At 37.4% G+C, this 27,480-nt stretch overlaps 1 protein-coding gene across 1 annotated transcript in view; it reads right to left on the reverse strand.

Annotated features, from left to right (window-relative positions):
- The window catches only part of DPYD (dihydropyrimidine dehydrogenase), a 994,283-nt gene that overhangs the window by 4,096 nt on the left and 962,707 nt on the right, over positions 1 to 27,480 (reverse strand). Inside the window, exons 21-22 of the mRNA XM_006169013.2 lie at positions 21,311 to 21,454; positions 1,140 to 1,280 (exon numbers count right to left, since the gene is read on the reverse strand). Of these exons, the coding sequence (XP_006169075.1) occupies positions 1,140 to 1,280; positions 21,311 to 21,454 (285 nt within the window). The remainder of the gene's footprint in view (positions 1 to 1,139; positions 1,281 to 21,310; positions 21,455 to 27,480) is intronic.

Genomic DNA, 27,480 nt, shown 5'->3' on the forward strand with positions numbered 1-27,480 from the left:
CACCCCCCAGGGGGGATGTCCATGCCACGCTGCAATCCCTTCTCCTCCATTCTCCTCTCGGGATCTTGGGCACACACGCACATGTGCCAGGCATGGGTTTTAAGCCACAGAGTCTGGGACGTGAACTGCGGTTGACTACGTGGGAGTCCACCAACATAGCCATTATGCTAACTGCTGGTCCCGACCTTGAAATTTTTAATGAAAATAATATCCTGTAGTTTTTAGAAGTTTTTAGTTTTTAGTAGTTTATAATTTTCAGCGAGTTTCAAAATTTACTTCCTTCAAATTTCTTATCTTAAAAAGAAATCCTTTTATTTTCATAGTAAATCAATAACTTGTGTTTAAGGTATTGTTATAATAACTTTTTATTAACATTTCTAAAATTCAGCTTCCAAAATGGAAGGTTACAGTTGTGTCAAACACAGAAGGGAATAAGTATTAATATATCAGAAATCGATGAAGAAGTAAATCCAGAGTCAAAGGGACAATCGTAGAATGTGTTTTCAAGAGGGTACCCCAGGCTGGAGAAGTCAAATCCTCCATTTTTCTTCTTTGCCCCTTGGCAAACTCTCAACTGTGGGTGAGCAATTGAAAAGTACCCAGGGCTCACTTCATGTGGCAAGAAGGTATCTCCTTGGCCTTTCCAGCGGCAGAGGGGTTCCTGGGGCCAACCTGTACAACTAGTTGGTGGGGAAGTGCTTTTTCATTCTTATGTAGTAAAAGCCCAATCAATATTGAATGGGAGAGAAAATTCTTTCTTGGCAGAAGGAATCAAGTCCTTTCAGGGTAATGGCAATAAATTGTAGTTCTTTCCCCTTGCCACTGCATTAAAGCCTAATGGTTTCCTAATGTCCATAATTTTGTGTGAAACTCTCATTTGGGTTGGATTTCTCCCTCCAATTTTGTGAGTGGTGAAATGATATTAAAATAGTACTATGCATTGAATAGTGGCATAATTAGTGTAAGTTATGACATTCAGCAGAATTTGACACCACAAGGGTGAGAGGACAGAAAGGTATCACCACAGAAGAGTGGCATTTGACACATCTGCTTTGAACTGCACACTTAGCAAACAGATGCTTTCTGTCACAAAAGGCAGAACAAACGCCCTCCCAGATCTTCATTCCAGCAAGGCTCACCTGGTAGCCGGAGTCATTACAGGTCATGTAGCATTTGCCACAGTTGATACACATTTCTTCATCAATCATAGCCACAACCTGCTCTAGGCTGCTCAATTCACCATACGCTCCAAGGTACTGCAGTGCTTTTCCAATCACATCCTGAAAGGTAGGCTGTCAATTACTGCACTCATCTTCAAACATTTCCACGTAATCACAATTATCAGTCCAAACTTCCCTGTGTTTTTTACATAGTGTTGCATTATGGTAACCTAGGAGACTTAGGGCATTGAATACACTTTCCTTGATAATTATTGCTTAAATATCTCTGTCTTCTGAAAAATGGGCAATACGCATGCCTGACGTAGAACTGTAAGATATAATTAACGATATTTGATAGGCATTCTACTATAAAAATATAATCAAAAGCAGTGTTTCTGTGGCTGTTTGGTGGCTGCAGTTTACTTTGTCACAATTTTGAGTCTTGAAGGAACCAAAAGCAATGTAGAGTGACAAGAGTAATGCACTTAAAAAAATCTTTAGCTTGTTAGGGGCAAGGGGAAGAAAAGCATGGATACTATGCATTTGTATCACTGTATTGGGATTCTAGGTTTTCATTCAGAGAAGTACTTAGCACACTCACCTGTCAGGTCTTGAAAAATATATTTAATTATTAAAAATTCTAATTTATGTTAATTAATTAGGTTGATGCAATAGTTAAATTAGATGCTCTTTTACTTTTAAAGAACTAGCATTTTCTTTATTCACCACTGAAGATCTTTCATGCGGTTACACATTGCTTTGTTCTTCACATTAATTGGAAGTATGTTTAATATGGGAAGCACAGACGTTGTTTCCTCAACAATAAGAAACACTTTGTTTCAGAAAACAAAACAGGAGAATGTAACAATGTTTGTCAAATTAGTATGCTGTCAAGATTTTCTGCTTTTGTTTTTAACTTTTAAAATGAGAATCTTTTGTTTGAATTCAAGGTCCATGTTCAAGGAGGGTTGACTCTTACTTAAAGCCATCTTTCCATATCCTCTTTGGTATTGTATTTTCTGCTTTTTAAAATGACCTTGGTTACCCTTCCTTACTTTCTCTTATAATTATTTGAGTTCTAAATGACAATACGCTCATTACCAGAAGTTATCAAAACTCAGACAAAGTTTACATTATGTATGTAGTTCATTTGTGTCTCTATCAAGTGATAAGATGATAGAAAACTTCCAGAGCTGCTTTTTCTATTCTGTTCAGTGTGTGGACATTATTGTTTCAACTAAACTGCAGTCTGTTTGTGGGTGGCACTTGTCCAAACCAGTATCTCCATTCCGAATTGTTCTCACAAATCCACGATCTACACTTATCAGCCGTCTGATGAGCACTGTCACTTAAAATCGGTACTGCAAATTGACTAATCACTGAATTTGCCAGACAACACTAAACTGGATCTTCCTTCACATTCCCTTAGTTTTGTGAGTAGCATTGGAATTCTTCCAACCATGGAAAATTAGAATTTCTGAGTTAAGTGTCACTCCCATTTCTCTCTGCTCCAGTATCAATCATATCTTTGGCCAAGTCTTCTGAGTTCTGGATCTTCAATATCTTCTGAATCCTGCTTCCATGTCTACTGCCATCTTTAACCATTATTAACTCATTTCCCATTATTTTTAGTACAACTGAAAGCGCCTACTTGATATGGTTTGTCCTCCTATTCTTTTCCATCCTACCCTGTGCCATGCTGCCAACGTAATCTCAGCTGTAAGGCACAGACTAAATTAGTCATTACGTCACTAAAAAAATCTCTTAAATCCAGGATCACCACACTGGTCTTTACGGCTTTCTGCCTCCCTGTCTTTTTGTATCTTATTTCTCACTTCCGAATACCATGCACTTCAGATACACTAGACATTCTCAATAAGTCCACCCAAGGCCAGATTTTATGTTGAGATCTCTGAAATATCCTTCCTTCCTATGTGCACTTTGAAAAACCCCATGCATCCTTCAAAGACATCTCTAATGTCACTCCTTCAGGATTTCCGCAATCTTTGATTTTTCTTTCCTAAGCAAATGACAAGACATGATCTTTCTGACTTCCTCCCCCCTTCCTTTGTTCCCTTTTCTTTTCTTTTCCTCCTCTCTCTCCTCTCCATCCTATCCTTTTTCTTTTTTCTTTTTTTTTTCCTGATGGGCTGTTATAGTCTGGATAGTGGTTTGTCCCCTGAAGTGTCATATTTTGAAATTTGTTCTTAGTGAGTGAATACTGGATGTCCCCAAGAAGTTCATGTTAAGACTTGATACTATTGATTGTATTGCCAAGGCTTTAAGTAAAAACTTAATTCCTTCATAGTTTCCCAGGGTGGGGTCCTTGGGTATATTAATGTCATTAAGGTGGAATCCCCAATATTGAATCCTGATCTGTATACAGAAAGAGGAAATGAGGCAAAGAAAAAGCCACATGGATATAGACTGTACCTTGCTCTGCTAAAAGTTTGCTTTCCACCATCATGTTATACCTTTGGACTTCCCAGTCACCAGAACTGTAAGTAAAATCCCTGTTCTGTTCAATTCACCCAGACTCAGGATTTCCCCGATATAACAGACTAGGAAATGGCCTATGTTATTTTATGTATTATGTGGGCCTAATGATAGCAGATAACTTTTGAGTTCTTAGTCTATTTCAGGCCCGTGTCATAATTTTTCTTCTCTTTTTTTACTTAAACCTAATGCATTTTATAGATGATGAGGTGACTGAAATTTACGGTATAAAAGGAAGTAAATGAGGAAGCAGGGATTCAGACTAGTGCTGCCTGACTTTAAATAACCTGGTCACAAGCACTCTGCTGTGTTGACTCATTTGTTATTCACTGCTTAACAAATTCTATTCTTTTTACACATATTCTCTAGTTTAGGCTTCCTCTGTTGCAGTCTTTTAGTAGGCTTTCTTCATTTTTGTACCACATGTGGTATATCTTGTTCGTGCAAATCATGGAAAAATAGGGGTTTTCAAATATTGTTGAAGTAAATATATCTTTTGTATACCTACATGCTAAACATACAGTACAATAGAAGGTACAGAGTTGAATGAGGTAATAGCTGCTTGTCGATTTCCTGGACATTTTTATTAATATAGATATATTAAAATTCAAAATAATTATAGTCAAAATACAGGAATATATTCAATATTCATTATTTTATAATATTTAAGTTAGTCAATGCAGAAGAATACTGTCTGGCAATAAGATGATTTTACACATGATAGAAACATTTTTTTCAAAACTTGTGAGTTAGTCAAAATAGTTATTTTACTGGATCGGATATGAGTTAAATCACCAGTAAATACTCATAAGATGATTAAATAGGAAACTTCTTAGACCATCATCATCTATTATAAGGTTTATTCTAAAGAAATAATACATATGTCTGACATATTATAAGAAGCAAGTCCATATTTTGTGAACATTAAATATGCCTTTGCTCTATATTGGAGATTTACTTTTTTTTTAATTTATTAAAACATCATCATTTAATGTGCAATCAAATAAAACAAGGCTGTAGAAGCCTTTACAAAGTTATTAGCAGGACCAACAGTTGGTGTAGTGATTATGTCACTGGACTCCCACATAGCTGACTGTGGTTCAAGTCTCAGACCTGGTGGCTTGAAAATCACAATGGGTTGGGACTGGCAGATGGTATAATGGTTACATCACTGGACTCCCACATAGTCAACTGCAGTTCGAGTGCCGGACACGGGGCTTAAAACTCACATTGGGCATGTGTGCATGCATGCCCAAAATCCTGAGAGGAGAATGGAAGAGAAGGGATTGAGCCGTGGCCCTCCCCCTACAGGGTAATTTCTCATTTTCTGTCTCTATGTCTCTGTCTCTCTGGTAAGCGCGTGTGCCCTATAGCAAAAACAAACAGAAAAACCAACTAAACAAAAAAAACTCTTAAAAAAAAAAAAGAAAAGAAAAGAAAATCACACTGGGTACGTGCCCAAAATCCTGGATGGAGAATGGAGGGGAAGGGATAGTGGCATGGTCATCTACTCCTGGCGATGATTTCTCACTCTCCCCCTCACTGACTCTGCCTCTCTCTCCAGCTAGTGCATGTACCCTAAGGCAAAAAAAAACTCTAAAAATAAAAAAAGATGTTACTAGTGAATGATGTTAAAAATCCACCCCTCACTCATTTTATTTCTTTAAGGAAAACGTGTTTGTTTTTTATCTGGAAAAGGACCAAAGAATGGAGTTTTAAGTTTATTATCAATCATTTTAGAAAGCTGTATCAAAGAGAATGGATTAGTCCATGTGGCTGAAATATGGACATTTGTTTAAAAGCCAAAGCCTCCAGGTAATACTGCCAGCTTATTAATGTCCTCGCGTACACATCCCAAAAGGTGGAGTTTGCCAAAAGATGCACGGAATCCTGAAAGCTGCATGGCCAGTCCTGCCTTCTTGGATAGACATTTGTGGAGATGCGGGACCCTCGATTCGTTACGGCACCCAGAGTGTGGACATACAAAGGTCACGCAATCTGTTGTAGCTATCCCTGATTATTGGAAAGATTTATGTGTGGGTGTGGGTGTAGAAAAAGAGATGTCAGATCCTTTAACCTATACATGACACATTTGCTTTAACGTAGGTATTCATGAAGTTAATGTTGCAAAGGACTATACAGTTCCAATATCACATCTTTGCCAATTCATTGTTTGGGATAACTGAACAAGTTGTTATTTTTTAAAAGATAGACTAGTCAATATTTCAGCTTGATGTGAAATTTAGTATCAAAGAGTGAGGAACTAGGGGGTTATGATCCCATCTCAGATTTTTCACAATTTATTATGATTAATATGAATTTATTAGTTTTGGCCTTTTTTTTATAGCTGATTGAAGCATGTTCAAATTGTAATTGTTATCTGGCAAGTTAACGGTTCTTTCTAGCTTCAAGTATTCACATTTGATTAACATACTTTCTATAATTTCTGTAAATAAGTGTCCTTCAAGGACTAGAACCAAGGGCAGCATGCTGTGGGCAATCACTATGACTTCAAACCTAAAGGGATCCAATATTTAAATTATTTGAGTGCAGCTCTTTAATTTCTTATCTGGTTTCTTATCTGCCCCATTACCAATGTCACATGTTCTTATCTTTTTACACCATGTTCACTTCTTGTCTAATAAACCTATCAAAATAGGAAATGAGATAGTTCGGTTTGCTCTCACTGAATTTTTGCCCATTCTTAAGAACTTCTTTCTTTACTAATGCTCCCAAGTCAGAAGTTTAATGATCTTTGTAGAATTTCACTGGATTGAGGTCTCAATCTTTCTGGTCAATTACTAGTCCCCCCACCCCACTCCCACTCTGCCACCACATCCATCTTTTCCTTTTTTAAAGAATCAAAATCAACATTTATTTTTCAGCAGGATACACAAAAGTACTTTCAAAGGTATGACATGCAATTTATTCTTGCTAGCTTAAATAATGCCCTCTAAACTCAGAGGAGGGGAAGGGAACGGCACCAACAAGGTCTTGAGCTTAAATGCAGTAGAACTCTGATAGCTGAGGACTCAGCTTGAACGTACTGAGGTGGGAGGGCACAGGAAAACTATGATTCAGAAGATGTAGATTGGCTAGAGAAGGTGAGAGAAGCTAGTAAGCCAAGAGATATGGTTGAAATGTGAGAATCTGGAAGCCGAAGTGGTGAAACGGGGTGGAGTGGGAGGGAGCTTCCTAGTGAGAGACAGGTGGGTGAGGACTGGCTGGAGCACAGGGGTAGTTCAGCACAATTCCATGACCCCAATCACTGTATTCTTTATTCTGGGGTGGGCTCAGAATTTAAAGTAGAAAGTTCCTACAGAACACTTCGGATTAAAATCTGCTTAATGAAGCTAAATGTGTTTTCATGATATCCTTATCTATCTTAGGCTTTAATTCTCAAATATGTTACGCTTTTCAGTTCCAAGAGCATTCTTTGTGGGGATACTGGAAAGATCATAGGAGTTGGACATTCTTCTCTAATTGTCATGTAACAGTATACCATCTGCTCCAAGGAGTGGGTGTATTTCCTCTTTTTTACTTCCAATAGACAAAGATACATTTCATTTTTTTTTTTTTTCTAATATTTTATCCAAACTCAGATCATTTGAGGCTTTGGCCCTTCTGACCCATCTTTAAATGCTGATGCTACACATTCATGCTTATCACTGATAATGGGATTTGCCTATTTCACACATAACCATTGAATTTGAGTTACCGAATGCTCAACCTTTTTCTTACTCTAGGAAATTTCATGATTATGTCATCAAATTTTTATCTGACAGTTTCTTGCTCTTGATCCATCCTCAGGTTAGAGTTGCTAACTACGGGATGTGACTATTGTTTTCCTTGAGATTCCTTAAGTTAGATTTACTAAAAGTGGGTTACGTGTGTGTGTGTGTGTGTGTGTGTACACACTCACTTGCACAGATTTCCCTTCCTTGGTCCAATAAACTTGAAGATCACATGGGATGATCAGTTTCCTTCAAGATCCTTTTAGCTGCCATTTTCCTTGAACAGATTTTTTTTTTCCATAAGGAGGCAGAAATAAGACCATGCAGCAAGTCCTCTCATTGCTTCTCTCTCTTTTATGAGACTGAATTTCCAATAAGGTAATTCAATAATTTTTTAAATGCTTTGCCTTTGATGGAGTGGGATAGCGGGATTTCATCTCATGTCTGTAAAGGCTCATGTCACTCCTGCAGCTTGCCTGTCCATATTAGCTCTCTGGTTACAAGGTCTCTGATATTGTCTCAGGATAATGTTTCTATTTTTCTTTCATTTTTGCTCTCCTGCAGCTGCTTTCTCCATGCTTTGCTCTCAGGTTTGTGGATTTCCATGCCTGTACATCTCTTTTTGACGTATTCTGCTCCTTCCTCAGCTCTTCGATTACACCTATATATTCCCAGCCAGATGAACTTCTCCTTTGCTTTATTCCAGGCAGGAATCATGTCTCAACAAATCCCTATGAGACTTATGCGACTATTTTACAGAATTGTGTTTAGTTTTTAAAATTTGGCTTGATGATTTTTCACGTGCTATTTGGTGGGATAAAGACAACCAAGAATATTAATGCTGCCTCAGTCCATTTCTCTGGTAGCTTCTGAAAATTACTGGGCAAGTCTTCTACTATTTTTCTTTCTATGCCAACCCCTTTATGCTCTGTAGTATCTAATATGGCTTTACAGTTTTATCTGAGTACTTTTCTCCTTCCTTTCACAATTCAATTGAAATAATAAACCACTCTATCAGGCTGACTGGTCTCCTGCCAACACTGTCTTGCCAGTCTTATGAGATGCAGTCCATCTCTTACTAGAAGCAGCAGGGAGAAGAAATGAAAACATCACTAGTGCCCCTAAACCATTCATTTTCCTACCCAGAAATTCAAAGACGTTAGAGATACATTCCTGGCTTCATAAAGAGAATGAGAATTCATTCTCATATATATCAACAGAATTGGGAAGCGTTCAGGGGACTTTATAAGTCTTGGCAGACTCTCAAGTCTCTGTTATATGCTGCTTGGGAATAAAGCACGTTTCTCATTTAGCCAGGCCAAATGTGCACACTGTCACTTCAGTTCTCAGTGAGGGGCCAAAGCTGCCTCTTATATGAGGCAATGCTTGGTTTCTTTTCTGCGGCAGAAGTGGACCTGTGGAATATGCTGGAAATGTCTTCAGAAGGTCTTGGTTCATCTTCTGGAAGGAAATCCTTCAATCTATTGTAAGAAGCCTTTTCTACGTCATTATGAAATGGAAATCCAGATGTGGTGGGGATGATGAGGAAACTGACTGGATGCAGACTGTCCTGAGTGCTCCAGATCATTCCCTAGGGTAGGAATGAGGGTCGCTGAGACCATGTTTCATCTTCTAAAGAGGCAAGAAGGAGCAGGGCTAGCAAAGACTTCCGGTTCCCAAGGTCTCTCAGTCTCTGTGTAGCACCGGGAATAACTGCTTTAAAAGCTGTAATGGAAATTCTTAGCAGTTCAGTCAGGCTTTTACATTATGTTAAGACTGATCAGGAAAACTGAGTTATTGGGCCAGCTCTGTAGCCTAGTGATTAAGGCAGCAGACTCTATATGTCCAACTACAGTTCAAATCCTGACCCCAGGGTCTTAAAGAAACATGCTGAGAACATGTGCATGCAGGCCCCAATGAAGGAGAAGGAGTTGCAGTGTGACCACACCCCATGTAGGGAAGCCTTCTCCCTCTCCTCTTTCTCTGGTGAGTGAGATGCCCCAATGAAGAAGAAGGAGTTACAGTGTGACCATACCCCATGTAGGGAATCCTTCTCCCTCTCCTCTTTCTCTGGTGAGTGAAGGTGCATTCTGACCGTTAAAAGAAGAGAGAAAAAAATAAAATTATTTTCCTCTTTATAGCTTCTCAGGTCTGTCCTTCTGTGAATTCTTACTGAACAAAAGAATGAGTTTACCACTTTGCCATTTACCGCTTTGACATCACTACTTGTTTGATCTAAGAAGTATGTATTAGACCTCAGGTTGCATGGCTTCATGCTATCATGTTATTTACACATGTGTTTGAACATCGTATTTGTCAACCTTACTGATTTTCTTGACATGCCACCTTCTTCTCTTCTTTTTTTGAGAGATAGAGAGTAGAGAATAGTGCCTAAGAGCCTAAATTCTAGAGCTAGACTTAGAGACAAATCTTGGTTTTGATACCTTCATAGCTGTGTGACCTTAGACAAGTTATTTAACCTCTCTGTTTGTCAATTACTTAATCAAAAAATAGCCAAAATAGAAATACCTTGTAGGATTACTGTGAGGATTAAATGAGCTAATTCTCAAGCACATAGCAATGCTCAAAACCTCATAAGTACTCAATAAATATTAGCTTTTATTATTAATTCTCTGCTTAATTAACACTAATTTATTAAACTCCATTTTAAATATCACCATCTCTGTGAAGCTTTCCACAATTACCCAAGGCAGAACTAATCCCTTTTACTCCTCTGTTTTCCCAGAGCATTTTGTACATATTTGATTGAACTGTAAATAAATTTTAACATGTGTCTTTCTCCCTTGCTAAACTATGAGCTCCATAAGGATAGATTTCTTTCTTTTTAAAATTCATGTTGTATTCCTAGTTTCTAGTATAATTCTGGGATCGCAGTGATGCAATAATAAATATAAGTTATCACTATATCACCCACAAAATTGCAGAGATCCCTAAGCCTAGCACCAAGCCATGTATGTCTCTAGAATTTCCCATAGTCCTTAGCATACCGCTGATCACATAGCAAATACTCAATAAATACTTGCTGATCGACTGATATTGCAACTGCCTTTCTCTGAAGTGACAGCCTATTAAATCATATCCGAGACATTTGAAAGGAGGAAGGAAGAAAAGATGAGATCTATTGAGCATGGCTTGCATAGAAATAATATTGTCACATTCATAACCAGGGAAGATAGGGTAGATTAGAAACCTGAATGCATGACTGACACACTTGGTCAGGCACGAGGGGCTTAGTTAACTTCGTGGGGCATCGGGGCCCTTTTTATAGCAGATGGGGAACAATATACTGTGGTAGCTGAGAGGATAAACAAAACAGTGTCATGGAGTTTAAACTATTGAGCAGAGGAATCTATAAAGAGCCCACAGAGAAGAGGGAAGAAGCAAGCTAAAATAAACAGATGGGTGGACAGAGAAAGTATTAAGCCTGAAAACAGATAACCCAGGCCTTCCAGGAAAAAGGGAAGGAGGAAAAATGGTATGTCAAGACTAGAAGAAACACTGCAGGGAAAACATGGAAGGAATAATAAGGCAGCAGAGGGAGACACGTGGCGTGCCTGGGTACGTGTGCTGGGAAAAGCAATTCGAGGACAAGCAGCCATGTCTGATGTACAAGCAGAGAGGAAATGACTTGCAGCGCACGTGGCTGTTCAATGGGGACCTAATAACCACATTGCCACATCACCCGGGTGGGTCTGAAATAACGGGAGAAAGGGCAGACGACTTGTATGAGAATGGCTCTGACCATGGCTCCTCACATTTGAGTACAACTGTACTGTATACAATACTTCCACAGCCATCTTTTTATTTAAGACAATGGAGTGGAGGCCATCTGACCTTAGCTAGTATTTATTCTCCCTCCTGCCAGTCTCCCGCTGGGTTGTTACAGGAGCCTTCTAACTGGTCTCTCCCACCTCTGCCCTTGCCACCTAGGATCTCGTATCAACAGTGTAGCCAGAAAAGTCCTTTGTGAAAATAAGTCATAGTGCATCTGTCTCCCTTTCAAAAAATCTCAATAGTTTCCTGCTAAGGATTCTATTTCAGGATCTTCGCATTTCTTGTGTCTTCGGAAATGTTCTTCCCCCATTCACATTGTTCGTACCCTCACTGTCTCAGGTGTTTACTCAAATACCTTTTAATCAGGCAGGTGTTCCCTGACTCATGTCTCTAGATATTTCTATTCTCCTAATTCTACTTAATTTTCTCCATAACCCTTGTCAGCATCTGACATTATATATTCACTTGTTTTTTTATACCGTCTGTTTCTTCCTACTACACTGTAAACTCTACGAGAGCTTGGATGTCGTTCACTATTGGGTTCCCAGTAATGGTACTGGAATACAGAGGCTAAATGCTGATGATTATTGGATGAATGAAGAAATGTGCAGGTGGGTGGCTACGTCAGTTACTGCTACCTAGAGTCTGGAATCTCATTGATAACATATAAGACATGAAATGAAAAAATAGTGTTGCTGGTAAAATTATTGGTGCTTTCAGCCTCTGTGGGATAGTTCCTTTTTCTTTTTTTTCTTTTTACTTTTTTTTTTTTTTTGGAGAGGTTTTTGCTACAGGGCGTGTGTGCTCGCCAGACAGACAGAGAGACAGAGAGACAGAAAGCGAGAAATCACCGCCCAGGGGGGATGGCCACGCCGCAATCCCTTCTCCTCCATTCTCCTCTTGGGATCTTGGGCATGCACGCACACATGCCCGGCATGAGTTTAAGCCACCGGGTCCGGGAATCGAACTGCGGTCGACTACGTGGGAGTCCAGCGACGTAGCCATTATGCTAACTGCCGGTCCCGAGTTCCTTTTTCTTAAAAGTTTTTCTTTTGGCTTTCTCCACACCACCATTTTCTTCTGGTTACTCACTTATCTCTTTGATTACCTCTCGTTTGCTTCCCCCAAACGCCATACTCCCTTACAGGGTATTAGGTGAGGTAGGACATAAGAACGAAATGTGCCATTTGTGCCTTGTGTCTGGCACACAGTAAGCAGTTGAAATGTTCTTTCTCTTTTATATTCCCCAGGCCCATAGTTTCTGGAGGTTATCCATTCCAATACTGAAATCTAACATTTTAGAATCCCATACCAAATGTAAAGCCCCGTCAAATGTAAAAACACTAAGAACAGAATCCTGATTCATTACATTTTTCTTTGTCTCATGGAACCATCAAAAAAATCTCATTGCCAATTCTTGTTTTCAACTCCTTACTACCCCTCTTCCATTATTCCAATGAGAATCTCTAAATCTGAGGAAAAGAATAACTAAGATTTGATCCATTTCATCTCTGTCTCTATCATTATGGTCACTCACCAAATCCAAGACCACATTAGGTGTCATTCCGAATAGTCCTTGTTCCCCTAACCCTCCTAATCCCTGTGGTCCACTCAGCTCTGAAATGCACCAGCTTCAGAGAGGCCTTCCTTAGCCCCTTTAACCTAAATTAGGTCTCTCGATGAAAGAACGTCTGCATATCCTGTGTTTTTTCCACATAGCTTGTATCACAAATATAATTTTACACTGTTAGTGTGATTCTGTGGTTAGTACTTGCCTCTCTATTCTGGATGCTTTGTGAGGGCAGTGGCTGTGTCTGTTCTATTGACTGTTCTCTAGATGCTCAATTCCTAGCACATTCATAGGAAGTATGTAAAAAAATATGTTCTGGAAAATAATGAGCTTCTTCAAAACTTTCAACTCGGTTGGCCTCCAGAGTTTCATGAATTCCTACTTTCATTCCTGAGTTCATTTTATTGGGCAAAATGAAAATGAGTAGTTATCCTAACCTTTTATCTCCATTCCTAAGATTTTAACATTTATTTACAACACATTCGATGCAGGTACCACGCTGAAAGAACTTCTCACAGCATCTAATTTATAACCCTCTGAGCCTCTGAGGCAGATACTGTTTTTTATTGTGTGTGTGTTTTTTTTTTCCTCTCCAGATTTTTGCCATAGAGCACATATGCTCACCAGAGAGAGACAGAGAGAGATAGAGAGAGGGAATGTGAGAAAGCACTCCCTAGGGGAGATGGCCTCAAGGTATTCCCTTCTCCATTCTCCTCTTGAGATTTGGGCATGCACACACACACACCTGGAGTGATTTTCAAACCACCAGTTCTAGGACTTGAACTGAGGTCAGCCATGTGGGAATCCAGTACTTTAACTACCACACCACCTGGTGGTCTGGAGCAGATACATTTATTATCTCCATTTCACAGATGAGTTAATTGAGGGAAGTTCATGAAGCTACTAAATGCCAGTGCCATAGTTTGAACCTAACCATTGTGACAGAGTAGTCTATGCTTAGTTCAAGAAACTCTTCTACCATAAATGTAACCTGCTAAAATCTTAAAAACTTTGTTTTGTTTTTGTTTTTTGATGAAGGAAATAGCCTCTTACGACTTTTTAATGCTCATTTTCTTCAAAACTCGACTGCTTATTTTTATTTTATCTTTTTTTCCTTCTTCTTTTTTTTAAACATTTGATCGCTATACATCATTTGGCTCGTAAAGAGAATCTACCCAACATGAAATACTTCTCAGACCAAAACTTGACTGCTTATTAAGATAATACCAATAAAGAGGCTGCAAGTGGTGTAGTGGTTAAAGGTGGATTCCCACGGCTGACCATAGTTCAAGTCCCAGACTTGGAGACTTGCTTTCTCATTTTCCCTTTCTCTCTCTCTCTTTCTGTTTCTTTCTGGTTAAATTTAAAATAATAATAACAACGGCAAATGGAAATAAATAAATAAATAAATTTCAAAAAGATAATACTGATAAGCTCAAATTCAGTCATGAGATACCACTCCAGTTTTGCAAAGTGACTTAATGTACTATCTGAATGTACTAACAGTTCCTTCCTTACCAAAAATATAGCTTCCGTAATCATGGCCTTCCTGACATCTTCAATTGTTCTTTCCTAGCACATAAACATGTTCAAGCTAGAACGATTCTAATATGTGCAAACCAACCTTCCCTTCTGCTCCTTTGTCTCTTATCCTTTTCATATTTCTCAAGTTATTTACAGAGTATTCCACACACTTCATTGTTCCGTTCTCATCCTTTATGCATTTGCATTTCCACCTCCTTGATTTTACTTTTTATCATTCCATTGAAGCTGCTTCTTAGGCAGCATAGGCTACAATATGATTGGTCTGAAGGTTACACTAAGGAATTTCCTTAAGACCATGGTTATGAAGAAGGAATTTTAAACAATGGGTAAAACAATTAGATCTATGTTAAAAAAAAATATATATATATATACATATAAACTCATAATAGTGGGAGGACGGATTAGAAAAGAATGACAAAAGGAGGCCACTGAATAGAATGTTTTAGAATTCCAGGCAAGAACGTTTAAGGAAGTGCTGCTCAGGAGGAGAGAAAAAAGATAAGAGAGGGAAAACTGAAGCACCTTGGTGACTAGTTCATGAATAGAATGAGTGGTAGGATGGAATTTAGGCTGAATTTCAGGTTTCTGACTGAGGTAAGACGGTGGACAACATTCTGTTCATTGAGACAGAACATTCAGGAGAAAAAGCAGACATGGAAGAATTGAGAATCTACTTAGTTCTAAGTGTGATGGTCCTTGGATTCCTTAAGACTGTCCAGGTAGGGTGTCCAGCAGATTATAGGTGAAAAAACTCTGGAGCACAGAAAAGAGGCTTGGGGTAGAGAACAGTGGAGTCGCCAAATAAGAAAATGCAAAATGAATCATAAAGAAAGATGATAGAGAGAAGGAAGCAGAGAGATGAAAGCAGTCGCCAACCGTATGCTCTCTCTCCATCCTCATGCTTTTCTCAACTTGCACCTTAGCGTCCATCGTCTGAGACTACATGCTGCTCCCTGAACCCAGAAATCTCCTCAAGGTCCGCCTTCCCTTACTTTTTCCATTTTGTTAATGTCAAGAAGAAAACTGAGCTAAATTAAACATATTTAAGGTAATAATCAACATTGCAGTATGAGCAACACTTTCGTCTTTATAGAATAATAAAGTAGACTCTCATCCCACAGTATTTTGGATGCTATCGGAAGTTTTGAGAAACTCTTTATTATTGGTCAGAGAATTATTTATGGCATAAAATGTTTTATAATCAATCATCCTAATTGAAACCTTGTCTAAGTTATTCCTGATTCACCCTTGGAAAGGTTTAACAAATTTTGAGAGGTTGATAATTGTAATATGAAGTAAGTGATATTATTTACAATATTTTTTTAAATCATGGAATTATAATTTGAGAAATGGAGGGAATCACTTGCAAAGGGAAATATTGAGGTCTTCAAACTATTGTCTATCCGGGAAAAAGTAATGTTATAATTATAGTTGTTGCTTTAAAGCAAACAAGTTTTAGATTAAATGGTCAAATGTAAACATTAATTATATGTATCTTTTTTATTTATTTATTTTTTTTAAGAGACATTTTTGCTAAAGGGCATGTGCACTTGCCAGATACAGACAGAAACTGAGAAATCATGCTTCAGGGGGAATGGCTACACCACATTCCCTTCTCCTCCATTCTCCTCTCAGGATCTCGGACAAGTACACACATGTGCCCAGTGTGTTTTAAGCTGCCCAGTATGGGACTTGAATAGTGGTTGACTATGTCAGAGTCCAGCGACATAACCATTACACTATCTGCTGGTCCTGGTCAACATTAAAATTTTAAAAGAGCTAGGTTATGTGATTAATTATATAATCTATAGTGAAAAAGGCTAAATTAAACAAATAAAGTATAAAACTACAAAATAAGCTTTTGCTAGATAGAAAATTAAAACTTAGGTGCACACATATAAAACATAATATAAATTAGAAGACAGGTGACAATTTTAGAAAATACACTGAAAACATACTTGGAGTGCTGCTATTTTAAATATGTAAATATTTAATAAACAATGCATAATGGAAATAAGCAGCAAAAGAAGAAAAAGTTAAAATATATACAAAAGTTGCCAATCTCAAAAGTAATGTTATAATTATAGTTGTTGCTTTAAAGCAAACAAGTTTTAGATTAAATGGTCAAATGTAAACATTAATTATATGTATCTTTTTTATTTATTTATTTTTTTTAAGAGACATTTTTGCTAAAGGGCATGTGCACTTGCCAGATACAGACAGAAACTGAGAAATCATGCTTCAGGGGGAATGGCTACACCACATTCCCTTCTCCTCCATTCTCCTCTCAGGATCTCGGACAAGTACACACATGTGCCCAGTGTGTTTTAAGCTGCCCAGTATGGGACTTGAATAGTGGTTGACTATGTCAGAGTCCAGCGACATAACCATTACACTATCTGCTGGTCCTGGTCAACATTAAAATTTTAAAAGAGCTAGGTTATGTGATTAATTATATAATCTATAGTGAAAAAGGCTAAATTAAACAAATAAAGTATAAAACTACAAAATAAGCTTTTGCTAGATAGAAAATTAAAACTTAGGTGCACACATATAAAACATAATATAAATTAGAAGACAGGTGACAATTTTAGAAAATACACTGAAAACATACTTGGAGTGCTGCTATTTTAAATATGTAAATATTTAATAAACAATGCATAATGGAAATAAGCAGCAAAAGAAGAAAAAGTTAAAATATATACAAAAGTTGCCAATCTCACTAGTATTTAGAAATTCAAAATGGAAGAAAGTAAAATACTTTTTGAGTATCACAGTAGCTAACATTAAAAATAAATTCACTGTGAAGCTGGTGAGTGGCACAGTGGTAGAATAGGACACTTGGCAACGCTGGCCTGGATGAGCAGGTTCAGGTTTACGTCCTGAGACCTCCCTGAATATGCTGGCCTGCGTGTGCCAGTGACCTGGGGCTGGCTGAAACTAGGGGTGGGTCATGGCATCAGGACCCTATTGGCAGTGCTGTCTATATCTTGTTCTCCATCTCTCTTGTTCATGGAAGGAATAAATAAATTTAAAAAATAATCACTAATAAGTGTTTAAGAAAATAAACTCCTCTATATTTCTGAATGAAATGCAAATTTGTACTTTCTTCCTAAAGAATAATTTGGAAATATGCATTGAAGTCCTAAAATTTCACTACTCGTCATTTCTCTTGAGAAAACAAGAAGAGGTCTACATAAACATTTCTGTATAGTAGTTATAACATGATTTGCATGAAATTTTGGAAACAATCCAATGGTTCAATAATAGGTTAAAAACATTACATTTATATTATGAAATACTATAACCATTAAAATGATGTAAAAGAAAAGTAACAGACATTATTGGATTTTTATGTAAAAACATTATGTAGGAGAATCAATATTATGTGATTATTTTTAAATATTACACTTAAAAATGACTAGGATTTTACAAAATCTAAATTTTAATAGTGGTTACATTTAGGTGGTAGGTGACGGATAATTTTTATATTACGTTTTAATGCTTTTAGCATTAGGACAAAAGCAAAAAGAATACAACTGTAGAATATTAGGGAGGAGGGAAGAAGAGGAGGAAAGAGACTTATTGGTCCAGTAGTTTACCTTCACAAGTCTCTTATTGGATATGCACTCTAAATCAAGTGATTATTAGTATAATTGTGACAAAACCCAATCCTTTACTAGTGATCTTCCCATTGTTCCATGTCGAAGTCCTCATCTTCCAAGAGTTATCTGTATGTATATTTTGTATATTTGCTAGAAAGAATCCTAACTTCTCTAACTATTCCTTATTATAAATCAATCTTTTGAATTCCTTAAGCAAGCAATTCTCAGTGTCGCCCTTAGCCCCATCTTACCACTTCTTACTATGTGACTTGACCGAAAATTTTTGTCTAATCCTAGATGGTATGTATGTGTGCATAAACAGAGAGACAGACAGAAGAAAAGAAAGATCACCCTAATGGAGCTTATTCATGCTGCCATCCTTTTTTTTTTCAGTTCTCCACCTCATCAGGATCCTGGGCACTCCTGTGCACCCATCATGTTTTTAAGCCGGTAAGGTTGGGACTCAAACCTTGGTCGTCCCGGTAGAACCATCTTCCTCTGAGCAGTGCCTACCAGCTGCACTATGAGGCTCGCCCACTAGATCAAATTATTTAATTTTTCCTTGTTTCTCAATTTTCTAGTTTGTAACATAAGGTTAAGGATCGTGCCTATGTTAGGTACTGGGAGTATTAGATATAACATGTATTAGATACAGTGCTTAAGACTGAATAGGCTTATCAGAGCTATTAGTTTCTACATTTTCATGCATGCTTCCAGCAGATAAACATTTTCTTTTGCTCTAGAAAATCATATTAGAATGAGTGAGGGGCCAGTAGGTGGTGTGGTGGTTAAGGTGTTTGAGTACCACACGGCTGACCATGGTTTGAGTCCTGGGTCCAGCAGCTTGAAACTCATGCCAGACCTTGTGCATGCATGCCCAAAATCCCAAGAAAAGAATGGAGGAGAGGGGATTGTGGTGTAGCCATCCCTGCTGGGACATGATTTCTTGCTTTCTGTCTTTCTGTCTCTCTGGCAAGTGCACATGCCTTCTTACTCTAAAACACAGGCCATCCCTCACTCTATATAAAAGCCATATAGAAAGCAAGAAGTGAGAAGTCATTTGTCATAACAAATGTAATTCCTTGTTTTCCAATGAGATACTCACACTTAAAAAGATACTCCCCCTCCCTCCAAATAAATCACACCTACCAGCATTATGCTTTCTTACAGGGCACACTTTCTTCCTAGAAATGACAAGTGCAGGGTATGGACCCTCTGGGAAGAAGGGCAGGACACTGAGGAAGTCTACCCAGCCGTCCATTAATGTGTTGACACTGATCTGGTCTAAGACGTTGCTAAGATGGTATCTATGTCTTGAGGTTCTGGTAACATGAAACATTGAGGCTGCGTCACTCTGGATAACCTCTGAAGTGAGACAACTTAGAAGAGGAATGTTAACTTCTACTGTTTCTAAGATTCCTTTATCTCTCTGATGCTTTAAAAAGTCTTATTTACTTTCTGGCTACATTAATTTTGCTTATTTAATTCTTTTGAGTTTGATTTTTTTTTTTTGTACTAGTGACCTATCAGTTTTAATTCAATCACAGTAGGTTTTTGTGTTTGTTTTTGTTTTGTTTTGTTTTACTAATAGGTTATCAATACCTTCCCTGAAGTATGAAAGCACTAAGAAAGGTAGGAATGCTTTTATAATCACTGCTTTTTAAATTTCAAATATAAATAACTATCTTTCTTTTGAAACAAATTTTTATTGTTAGGAAAACGTGCTTAGAGATGAAGATCTTATATTTAATTCAAATTAATTAAAAGAGAGACAGAGCTGGGAGAATTAACCCCAAATCATAGAATAATTATAGCTGAACATGGGGTGTAAAAGGCCTGTGAAGGGCTGTAGGACCTAGCCTTCTCTTGCCCAGCACTGTTCACTTGATTCCTTTCACACCACACAAATAATTTAATGGGAACAGCTCAAGAGACTATTTGAGGCTATTATACTGTTAGAAGTCCCAAGTGCTCATTTTCCTAGGAATTACGGCATCAAAGTACTGGTAGTTTGTGGTCAGCCACTTCCATTTTTCCTTCGAGACCTTTACATTGCTTAAATTTTGCAGCGTCTAAACTTGAGGGTTATTTTTTAGCACAAGACACTAATTTTTTTTCTCTCATTGGTAGAGAGAATGATTAAGGATTTCAATCTTCACTAAAGATGAATTTCAGCGAAGTCTCCTTGAGAGCACCTAAGAGCATGCTTTTCAGCTAATGCTTAAAACAGAACATGGAGATGTGAGAGGAGGTTGTCACCAAATAGAGAAGAATAAACTTCTGTAAACCACCTTTCAGGGATGGCAACTTCAGAGAATATGCTGTCCAATAATAACCCTTTTTTTTTCCCCCCACTATAACTGCTTTAAAACAATTCCATTTTAGGAGGAGGCAGGAGAAAGGCAGCTGTGGCTACAGAAAGGTGACCTGATGGTTTCCACGATGAAGAGACTGTTTCTCATCTTGACTGTGGTGATGGATACAAGAACCTACTCCTGTGACAACATTGCACAGAGTTAAATGCACACACACGAGTGGAGATCAAACTGGAGACGCCTGAATAAGACAGTAGATCACGTCTGTGGCACTACCTTGGTTGTGATATTGCACAAGGGGAAAAAAGTTCACGGAGACTGGAATTAAAGCCCACGTTCATTTCAGTGCTAGAAAATTTGAAATCCATGTATGTTTTTCATCATATGCATTCTCTGTGAACTTTTGGAAGACCGCCCCCTCACTTTCTAGTTTTGCCACATGCAAAAGGCAAATTGGATAAAGCATACACGAGACCCTCTGTATGATTTCTTTAACTGCATATGAATGTATATCTCTATCAAAATAAAAAGTTTAAGCAAAAAATTAAGGCAAGTAATACACACACACAATTCTATATTAATGTAATTTTTGGTATTGCCCAGAAAATAACTCCTGGGGCCTAGATAAATGTACAAAAATAAAACTAGAGAAAGTTTTTCCAAATGTAAGGTATCATTCTGATATTACTGTTGTATATTGATAATTTAGTTGTATTATAAGACTAATATGAGATCTCTTAGAGTTAACTGAAAATTCAAATAATTTTTAAATCACTTTGAGAACACAGAATTCATCTTAATATTTTCCAATATATTAAAAATACACAAAAATTTCCAAGAGACACACGCTAGACAAGGCTCTAAGGCTTTAAAAGTGTAAAAAATATAAATGAAAGTATAAAATATAGAATTAAAATAGGTTATTTTATAATTTAAATACATTTTTCACCATAGACAGTATTTTTAAAACTTCCATTATAATTTTAAAACAATATCACTGATAGACTTAAATAGTCAATAAACATTTAAATAATATTTGTATATTTAAATATTAAAATAGACATATTTATATATTTGGCTTAATTTTTACCTTGATGGTAGGAATAGGCTTTTTGGGGATAAAATAGTTTTTCTCAAGTGGTGAAAAAGGTGCTTTTTGTGCTTTCAGTCTAATCTTGTTCTCGGCTATGATTTTCTTGCGCTGCTCAAGATAAGGTCCAAAACTTGGCAGTTTCTAAAAGGAAAACATACAAGTAAGAAAGCATGTGAGCTCATAGGAGAGAAAAATGAGAGGACATAAGCACGTAAATATTATCAACAAACAAATGTGGTTTGGATGTTTTCGTGTATCCTGGAATAGGGTCTTCAATCATTCCTGGACCACTAGGTATTGGACTCCATTCATTAGTAAAAAGAATATAAGAACACGATAACTTTGCCAAATGCGTTCATATCTTTTAGACATACGATGTTAATTAAAATATTTCTGTGGCAGCCTAAAAGTTATAAGAGCTAGGTTTTAAACGTCTGACGTACTGAAAACCTCAACAGGATGAAGAAATGAAAACTTCATTTTCCTGAAGCATTATGCAACCAGGCAAGTGGGGGCTGGTGATTTCCCAGTGTGCGTGTGCGTGTGTGTGCGTTTGCGTGTGTGTGCGTGTGCGTGCATGTGCGTGTGTGTGCGTGTGTGTGGGGGGGGTGGGGTATGGGGGGTTCAGTCTTCCTTTCCTTATCTCTCTCTCTCTCTGGCAAGCATACATGCCCTTTGGCAATTAAACAAATGAACAAACAAAAAGCCCCACTTCTAAATGGAATAAAATTCAGTTGTAAGCCAAATCCAGTCACTTAAAACAATTGCTATTAGTTAAGCCATTTGTATGGTCTGTACAGACAGAAGGTGAAACCTTTTGATGCTTTTTCCTCCTTCATCAGATTTTTAGCAGATACAGTCCCAGTCATAGTCCCTGGCAAATGCTCTTGTCAATACCAAAGGTACTTTGCCAAAGTTATAATCTGTATCTGTATTTTATTTTGTTTAAATTCCTACTACATCTCTTTAAGGATTATAACTAGTGTTGATTGCAATTTGCGGGAATTGCTGAAAAACAAAATGGTAAAAATATTGATTTCTCTGTAAGGACAACACGTTTTATTTTGCATGAAGGAAGCAAAAATAAAAATGAAAAGCAGAGGAAATATCACAGCTCTTCAACAGATCCCATCAGTATTCAAAATCACATCATGAAGCTTTAAATCTCAAGGTTATTCAATTGTACTTTACAAAGTTCATTTAGAAAGATACCTGGGCGTCATGGAAAAATGCTAAGTGGTTTCAAGTTAACACGAATATGCCCTCATACCATTCATTATCCCACAATTATTTCCTCTTCACTTTGTCCTTCCCCTCTTCTAGAACCTTTGATCTTCTCTTTTACTGACACACACTGCCTGTACTAGACACCACTGAATTCCAAATGTTTTGTGTCAGCCTGTAACCTGGAATTGCCAGATTTCTTTTATCGGACTGCAAAAACACCCTTTCTCCCCCGCAGAATAAAGCCCATTTATTTAGCTGATGCAGGTCTGGAAAACTACAGCACTCTGAGGTTATCCTGATCTCTGACCTAGTAAGTACTTTGGTGAAGAATCATACTTGTTTCAAAATACTGGCCTGCACTTGCCAGGGTGCATAATGCTCCAAGAAAAAATGAGTTCTCTGGTCCTCGAGCGATCTGGGTAGAGTAGGTAAACTAAACTTAATCCTTGTTCCAATCAAGCCAAACTGCAACTGTAAATTTATATTAGCAAGGAACATATTTAGTTGGAAATACCTAATATTGTTACTTTCATTATCAAATCACTGTAATTATGTCAACAAGTCAAGTGAATGGAAATAATGCTATGAATGCCAAATTAATTTATACATAATTAGACTAGTACTATGTATTTCATCTCTACACCTTAATGTTTTCCTAAATGATAATGCTGAGTGGCTGCAGTAACATTAGATGATATGATAGAGGGAGAGAATTTTTCATATCTATTTTATTACAAGCAAGTGATGCTGACTTGTTAAAAGCATAACATAAATAAAAAAGTATAAAACAAATTCTCAATATGTACCATATATGTAATCCTCCTTAATATAGAAAATACAAAGTTTGAAATTTCTTCTTAAAAATGACTTTCCTAGGGCAGATGAGGTGTTAGGGATTACACTTGGTGCCAAAGACATGCCCCTGGGGTCTAGATAACACCTCATAAGGTGGTGAACAAATGTCCACATGATATAAATCTTGTCAGAATGTCACTATATCCTCTCTTCTCAATCCTAATCTCATATATTTGAAGATTATACACTTCTCTTATGTATTAAGGGCACCTCAATCCTAATCTCATATATTTGAAGATTATCAAGAACGGTTAAGTGTCGAAACAGATGGCCTCTGGTTCCAGCAGACCCTTCATGTAGCAAGCTCTATGAAAAGCTGAAGTAGTATCCCGGTTTCCTGACTGGGTCTTACCTTAAACACTACCTAAGACCACCTGAGTCCTGTAAAGGCTGTTGATCAAAATAAGTCATTTTTGAAAATTTTGATCTATCTTGTTGTTTTAAACATAGATAATATTCCCCCTTCCCCTGCATTTGTTCATTATCCAAATGGAAATAGAGAAGGTAGTCAAACTTAAACCATGATGGTTTTAGACTGTTCCAACACCAGTACTGCTACTACGACCAGCACTAAATATTTGGAAATCCCTTTATGTTGAATGGAATACCACCTGTGTAAGCAAAGAACAGCCTGATGTTTTTGGAAAGTTTATTCAATGGTTGGTCACATTTGCCATGTATAAATTATGTTACATAGTCTTTCCATGTCTAACAGTGCTGTGATTCTAATGTGCTAATCTTTTATAATTAGTCCTAAAAAGTTCTTAGTTTAATGTAAAGAGTCCTGCAGGAATTTGTGCATTAGTTAGAAGAATCTATGGGTTAAGTTGAAAACTGTTGCCAAATTTTTCTTTAACTTGAAAGCACATATACACACAATATCGGTGATTGCTCCTTCAACTTTCCAAATCTTCCACCGCTCATCTCCAAATCAAATGAGTTCTATTTGTATTAATTTCTCACTGCCATGTGGCGATCCCAGAGGCCAAGCTATAGTGCCAGCTTCCAAATCTTCAAGGTTGCCATAGGCATTTTGCTTTCCTCATTAGTATGAAAAGTTAAGGGCTTAAAAAAAATTAGGTTGTATGCATTAAAATGGCTCCAGGATATTTGGGTATTGGCATTGAGTCCTGAACATTTTAAAACGTGAAGTCTGTGGAAAATATAAAAGATCATTTCTCTCCTGCACCAGAGGATCACCCTTATACATGGTAAATTTAGGCATACGTTTGTATTCTAATCTTTTCCCAAGGAAAAAGAGAGAGAGAGAGAGAACAAAGCTCAGAAAGAGTGAAGATGAATACATAGTTGGCCACTGTGTATGTGAGCAATCAGTGATGATTAATAAAGCATTTAGCTCAAATCTCTGCCTGAACATATAGTTAATTGATTTCCTATTGCAGGAGGAGAAGCAGCAGGGCCTGACAGAGCCAGCAGCAGGAGCTTTTCCTCTTCATTCATTATTTTCTTACAGAAAAAGTTGTAGCCTGAGGTAACTCAAAGCAAGAGGGTTTGAGCGTCATGCTATATTTCTTAAACAAAGGGAAAAGTTCTTTAGGACTATCAAAAGCTGCTTCGTAACTGATGAACTGAACAAAGCTCAGAAATGGTGTGATTTTTGTTTCAATAGTTTCTCTAGGGATTCATCATTGATGAATTTGTTCTCACCAGAAAAGCTAAATCCTACTCATTTAAAGATAACAGTATCTCACACTAAAACTGTCTCTATCCAGATATAAAAAGCATTACATTGCCGATAGAAAAGTGACAACATAATGAATCAACAATGATACCTTAAGCCAGCAAAGCTTTAAGGTAAAGAAGTCTATTTGGATTATAATTTATTCATGGATCAATCTAAAGGTAATTGAGCATATTATGAAGTAGAAAAGGGTTCTTGTTTCTAATAGAAGCAGGCACTTGTATCTTCCAGTTTAAATTGCATAATTTTTATGAGAATGGCAGCAAGTTGGCTAATAGCACTAGTATAGAGTACTGTAATGGATCAACTCTATTTTCTTAATCATACTCTCTCATCTGATTGGAAACAATAACAGCAAGAAAAGTAATTACTTTGATATCTAAATGGTACTATGTGAAAAGATAAAAGGGTTTCAGGTTTATACTGAATGATATATTTATCGCTCCTTATAAACCTGGAATCTATCTACCTATCTCATCTGTCTCTTTCCTTTATGTGTGTGTGTGAGTGTGTACACTGACAGATTGAAAGATAAGCTAGGTGAAATATATAGATAGTTAAAAACTATAGAAGAGTTGTATTATGTTCCAAAAGCATGTCCACATGTGACATAGTTACACTACTTATCAGTCTTTTGACATTTATCCAACAAATGAATTACCTGTGTCTATTCTGGGTCAGGAACTGTCCAATGCTATAGTAAAGGCTCAGCACTTTCCATATGGTACAGTTACCATTGTTATTAATTTTGTAAGTATCTCTTGCTTTCACTAAGGGATAGTGTCAGAGTAAATTATATACCAAGTGTTATATAACTGGTTATTAGAGTTAGTGCAAGATGTGACATACCAAACTCCTTGGAAAACTGAACTCAATTCAATGACCAACAACTAGAGAGAAAAGAGGGTTCTCTGATGCTGTTGTATTATTTGTAAAGTGGCTACTGTGAAGTTTAAGTGAAGCGATCCATGTACATTTCCTAACACGCTCTAATTTTAATTGCCGTGAACACTGTATAATTCAAGGTAGCACAGGAGACAGAGATGAGCAGCCATTTTTCTATCCTAGACAGTCTGAATTCAGTTACTTTTCTTCTTCTTTCCCTCCAGTTATGAAAGAAATTGCTTACTTACATTTGACTCTAATTTTTATCTCAAAATCAGTCTCAGCATGGGTAAGATCCAGTAACTCAGATTTTACCCACGTGAAATTGGCATGCCATGCTTAATCGCTGATGGAACAGTAAGCAATTTTTCATGATATTATCATATTTGGACAGTGGCAAACCATAAGCAAAAAAGAGAGAGAAGGATGACCTAACACTATATGCCATCTCAGTGTTTGTGGTGTCTAGTGGTGCGAATGGGAACATTGGAATTGCACATGCAAGGTATATGAAATACTGCTGTTAGTTTAGCCTGATAAATTTAAGCACATAGCTTCTGATCAAAATTTGATATTTAAGTCATTCTAAAGTAATTAGAGTCCCTGCTTCCTAGTGAAAGTGGAAGGTCAATGTTCATACGTGGTTAGGGTGCTGATTTAGAAGTCGGACTTGTCCACAGTTTTGCATTCATCGTGACTATGAGCCAGTTAGTGAACTCTTCTGCTATTAATTTTCCCTATCACTGAAATGAGAGGGATGGTATCTATCTCACGATGTTGGTCTAGGCATTAAATAGACTGTTGTAAAATGCACATCTGCCAGTTTATCCCCGTAAGCTTTACCTGCTCGCACTGTGCTGCACCCTGTGCTCTGTTTCTGTGTTTGCTCGTTCATCTCCCCCAGGAGTGCCCCGTTCCCATCGCGTTCATCTGGCATGTCAATCTCGACTTTTAGTTACAGCTCAGTCTTCACAGTGTTTAACTGATGTCCTTCCCTGTATAGTGTGACGGTCCCCTCACTTTGCTCTGAGGACTGCGGGCACATTTTAATCCTTGCTCTGAGTTATCACTATCGGCCTATGCGTCCATCCTCCCACTTGAGATCCTAGAGAGTTTATTTTTTAAAGCCAGTCCATAAGAGGTATTCAATATCTTTTTAAAAACATAACGAATGACTGATTACATGAATATCTTGAATATATTTACAAAATCTTTGCTGACTGTTTAAAATGCTGAACAATTCCAAACAATTACTTCCAAAAAAGAAATTAAATAAAACAAATAGTATTTTTTAAAGAATTAGTTAATAACAATGGCAACTCCGTGACAAGAGCTGGGGCAGAGGTGACACAAGCTGTTATATAAGCAATGACATGTGTACCTAACCCAGGCTGAGGGGTCAGAACTTTTCTAAAGGAGGCGACATCTGAGCTAAGTTCTGAAGGATAAGGTGGAGGTACGACAGCCAACAGTGCAGAGAGATATGCCAGAGTCAGGA

Source organism: Tupaia chinensis, unplaced genomic scaffold (assembly GCF_000334495.1).
Source record: "Tupaia chinensis unplaced genomic scaffold, TupChi_1.0 Scaffold146687_1, whole genome shotgun sequence".
In the NCBI taxonomy this organism is placed as follows: domain Eukaryota; kingdom Metazoa; phylum Chordata; class Mammalia; order Scandentia; family Tupaiidae; genus Tupaia; species Tupaia belangeri.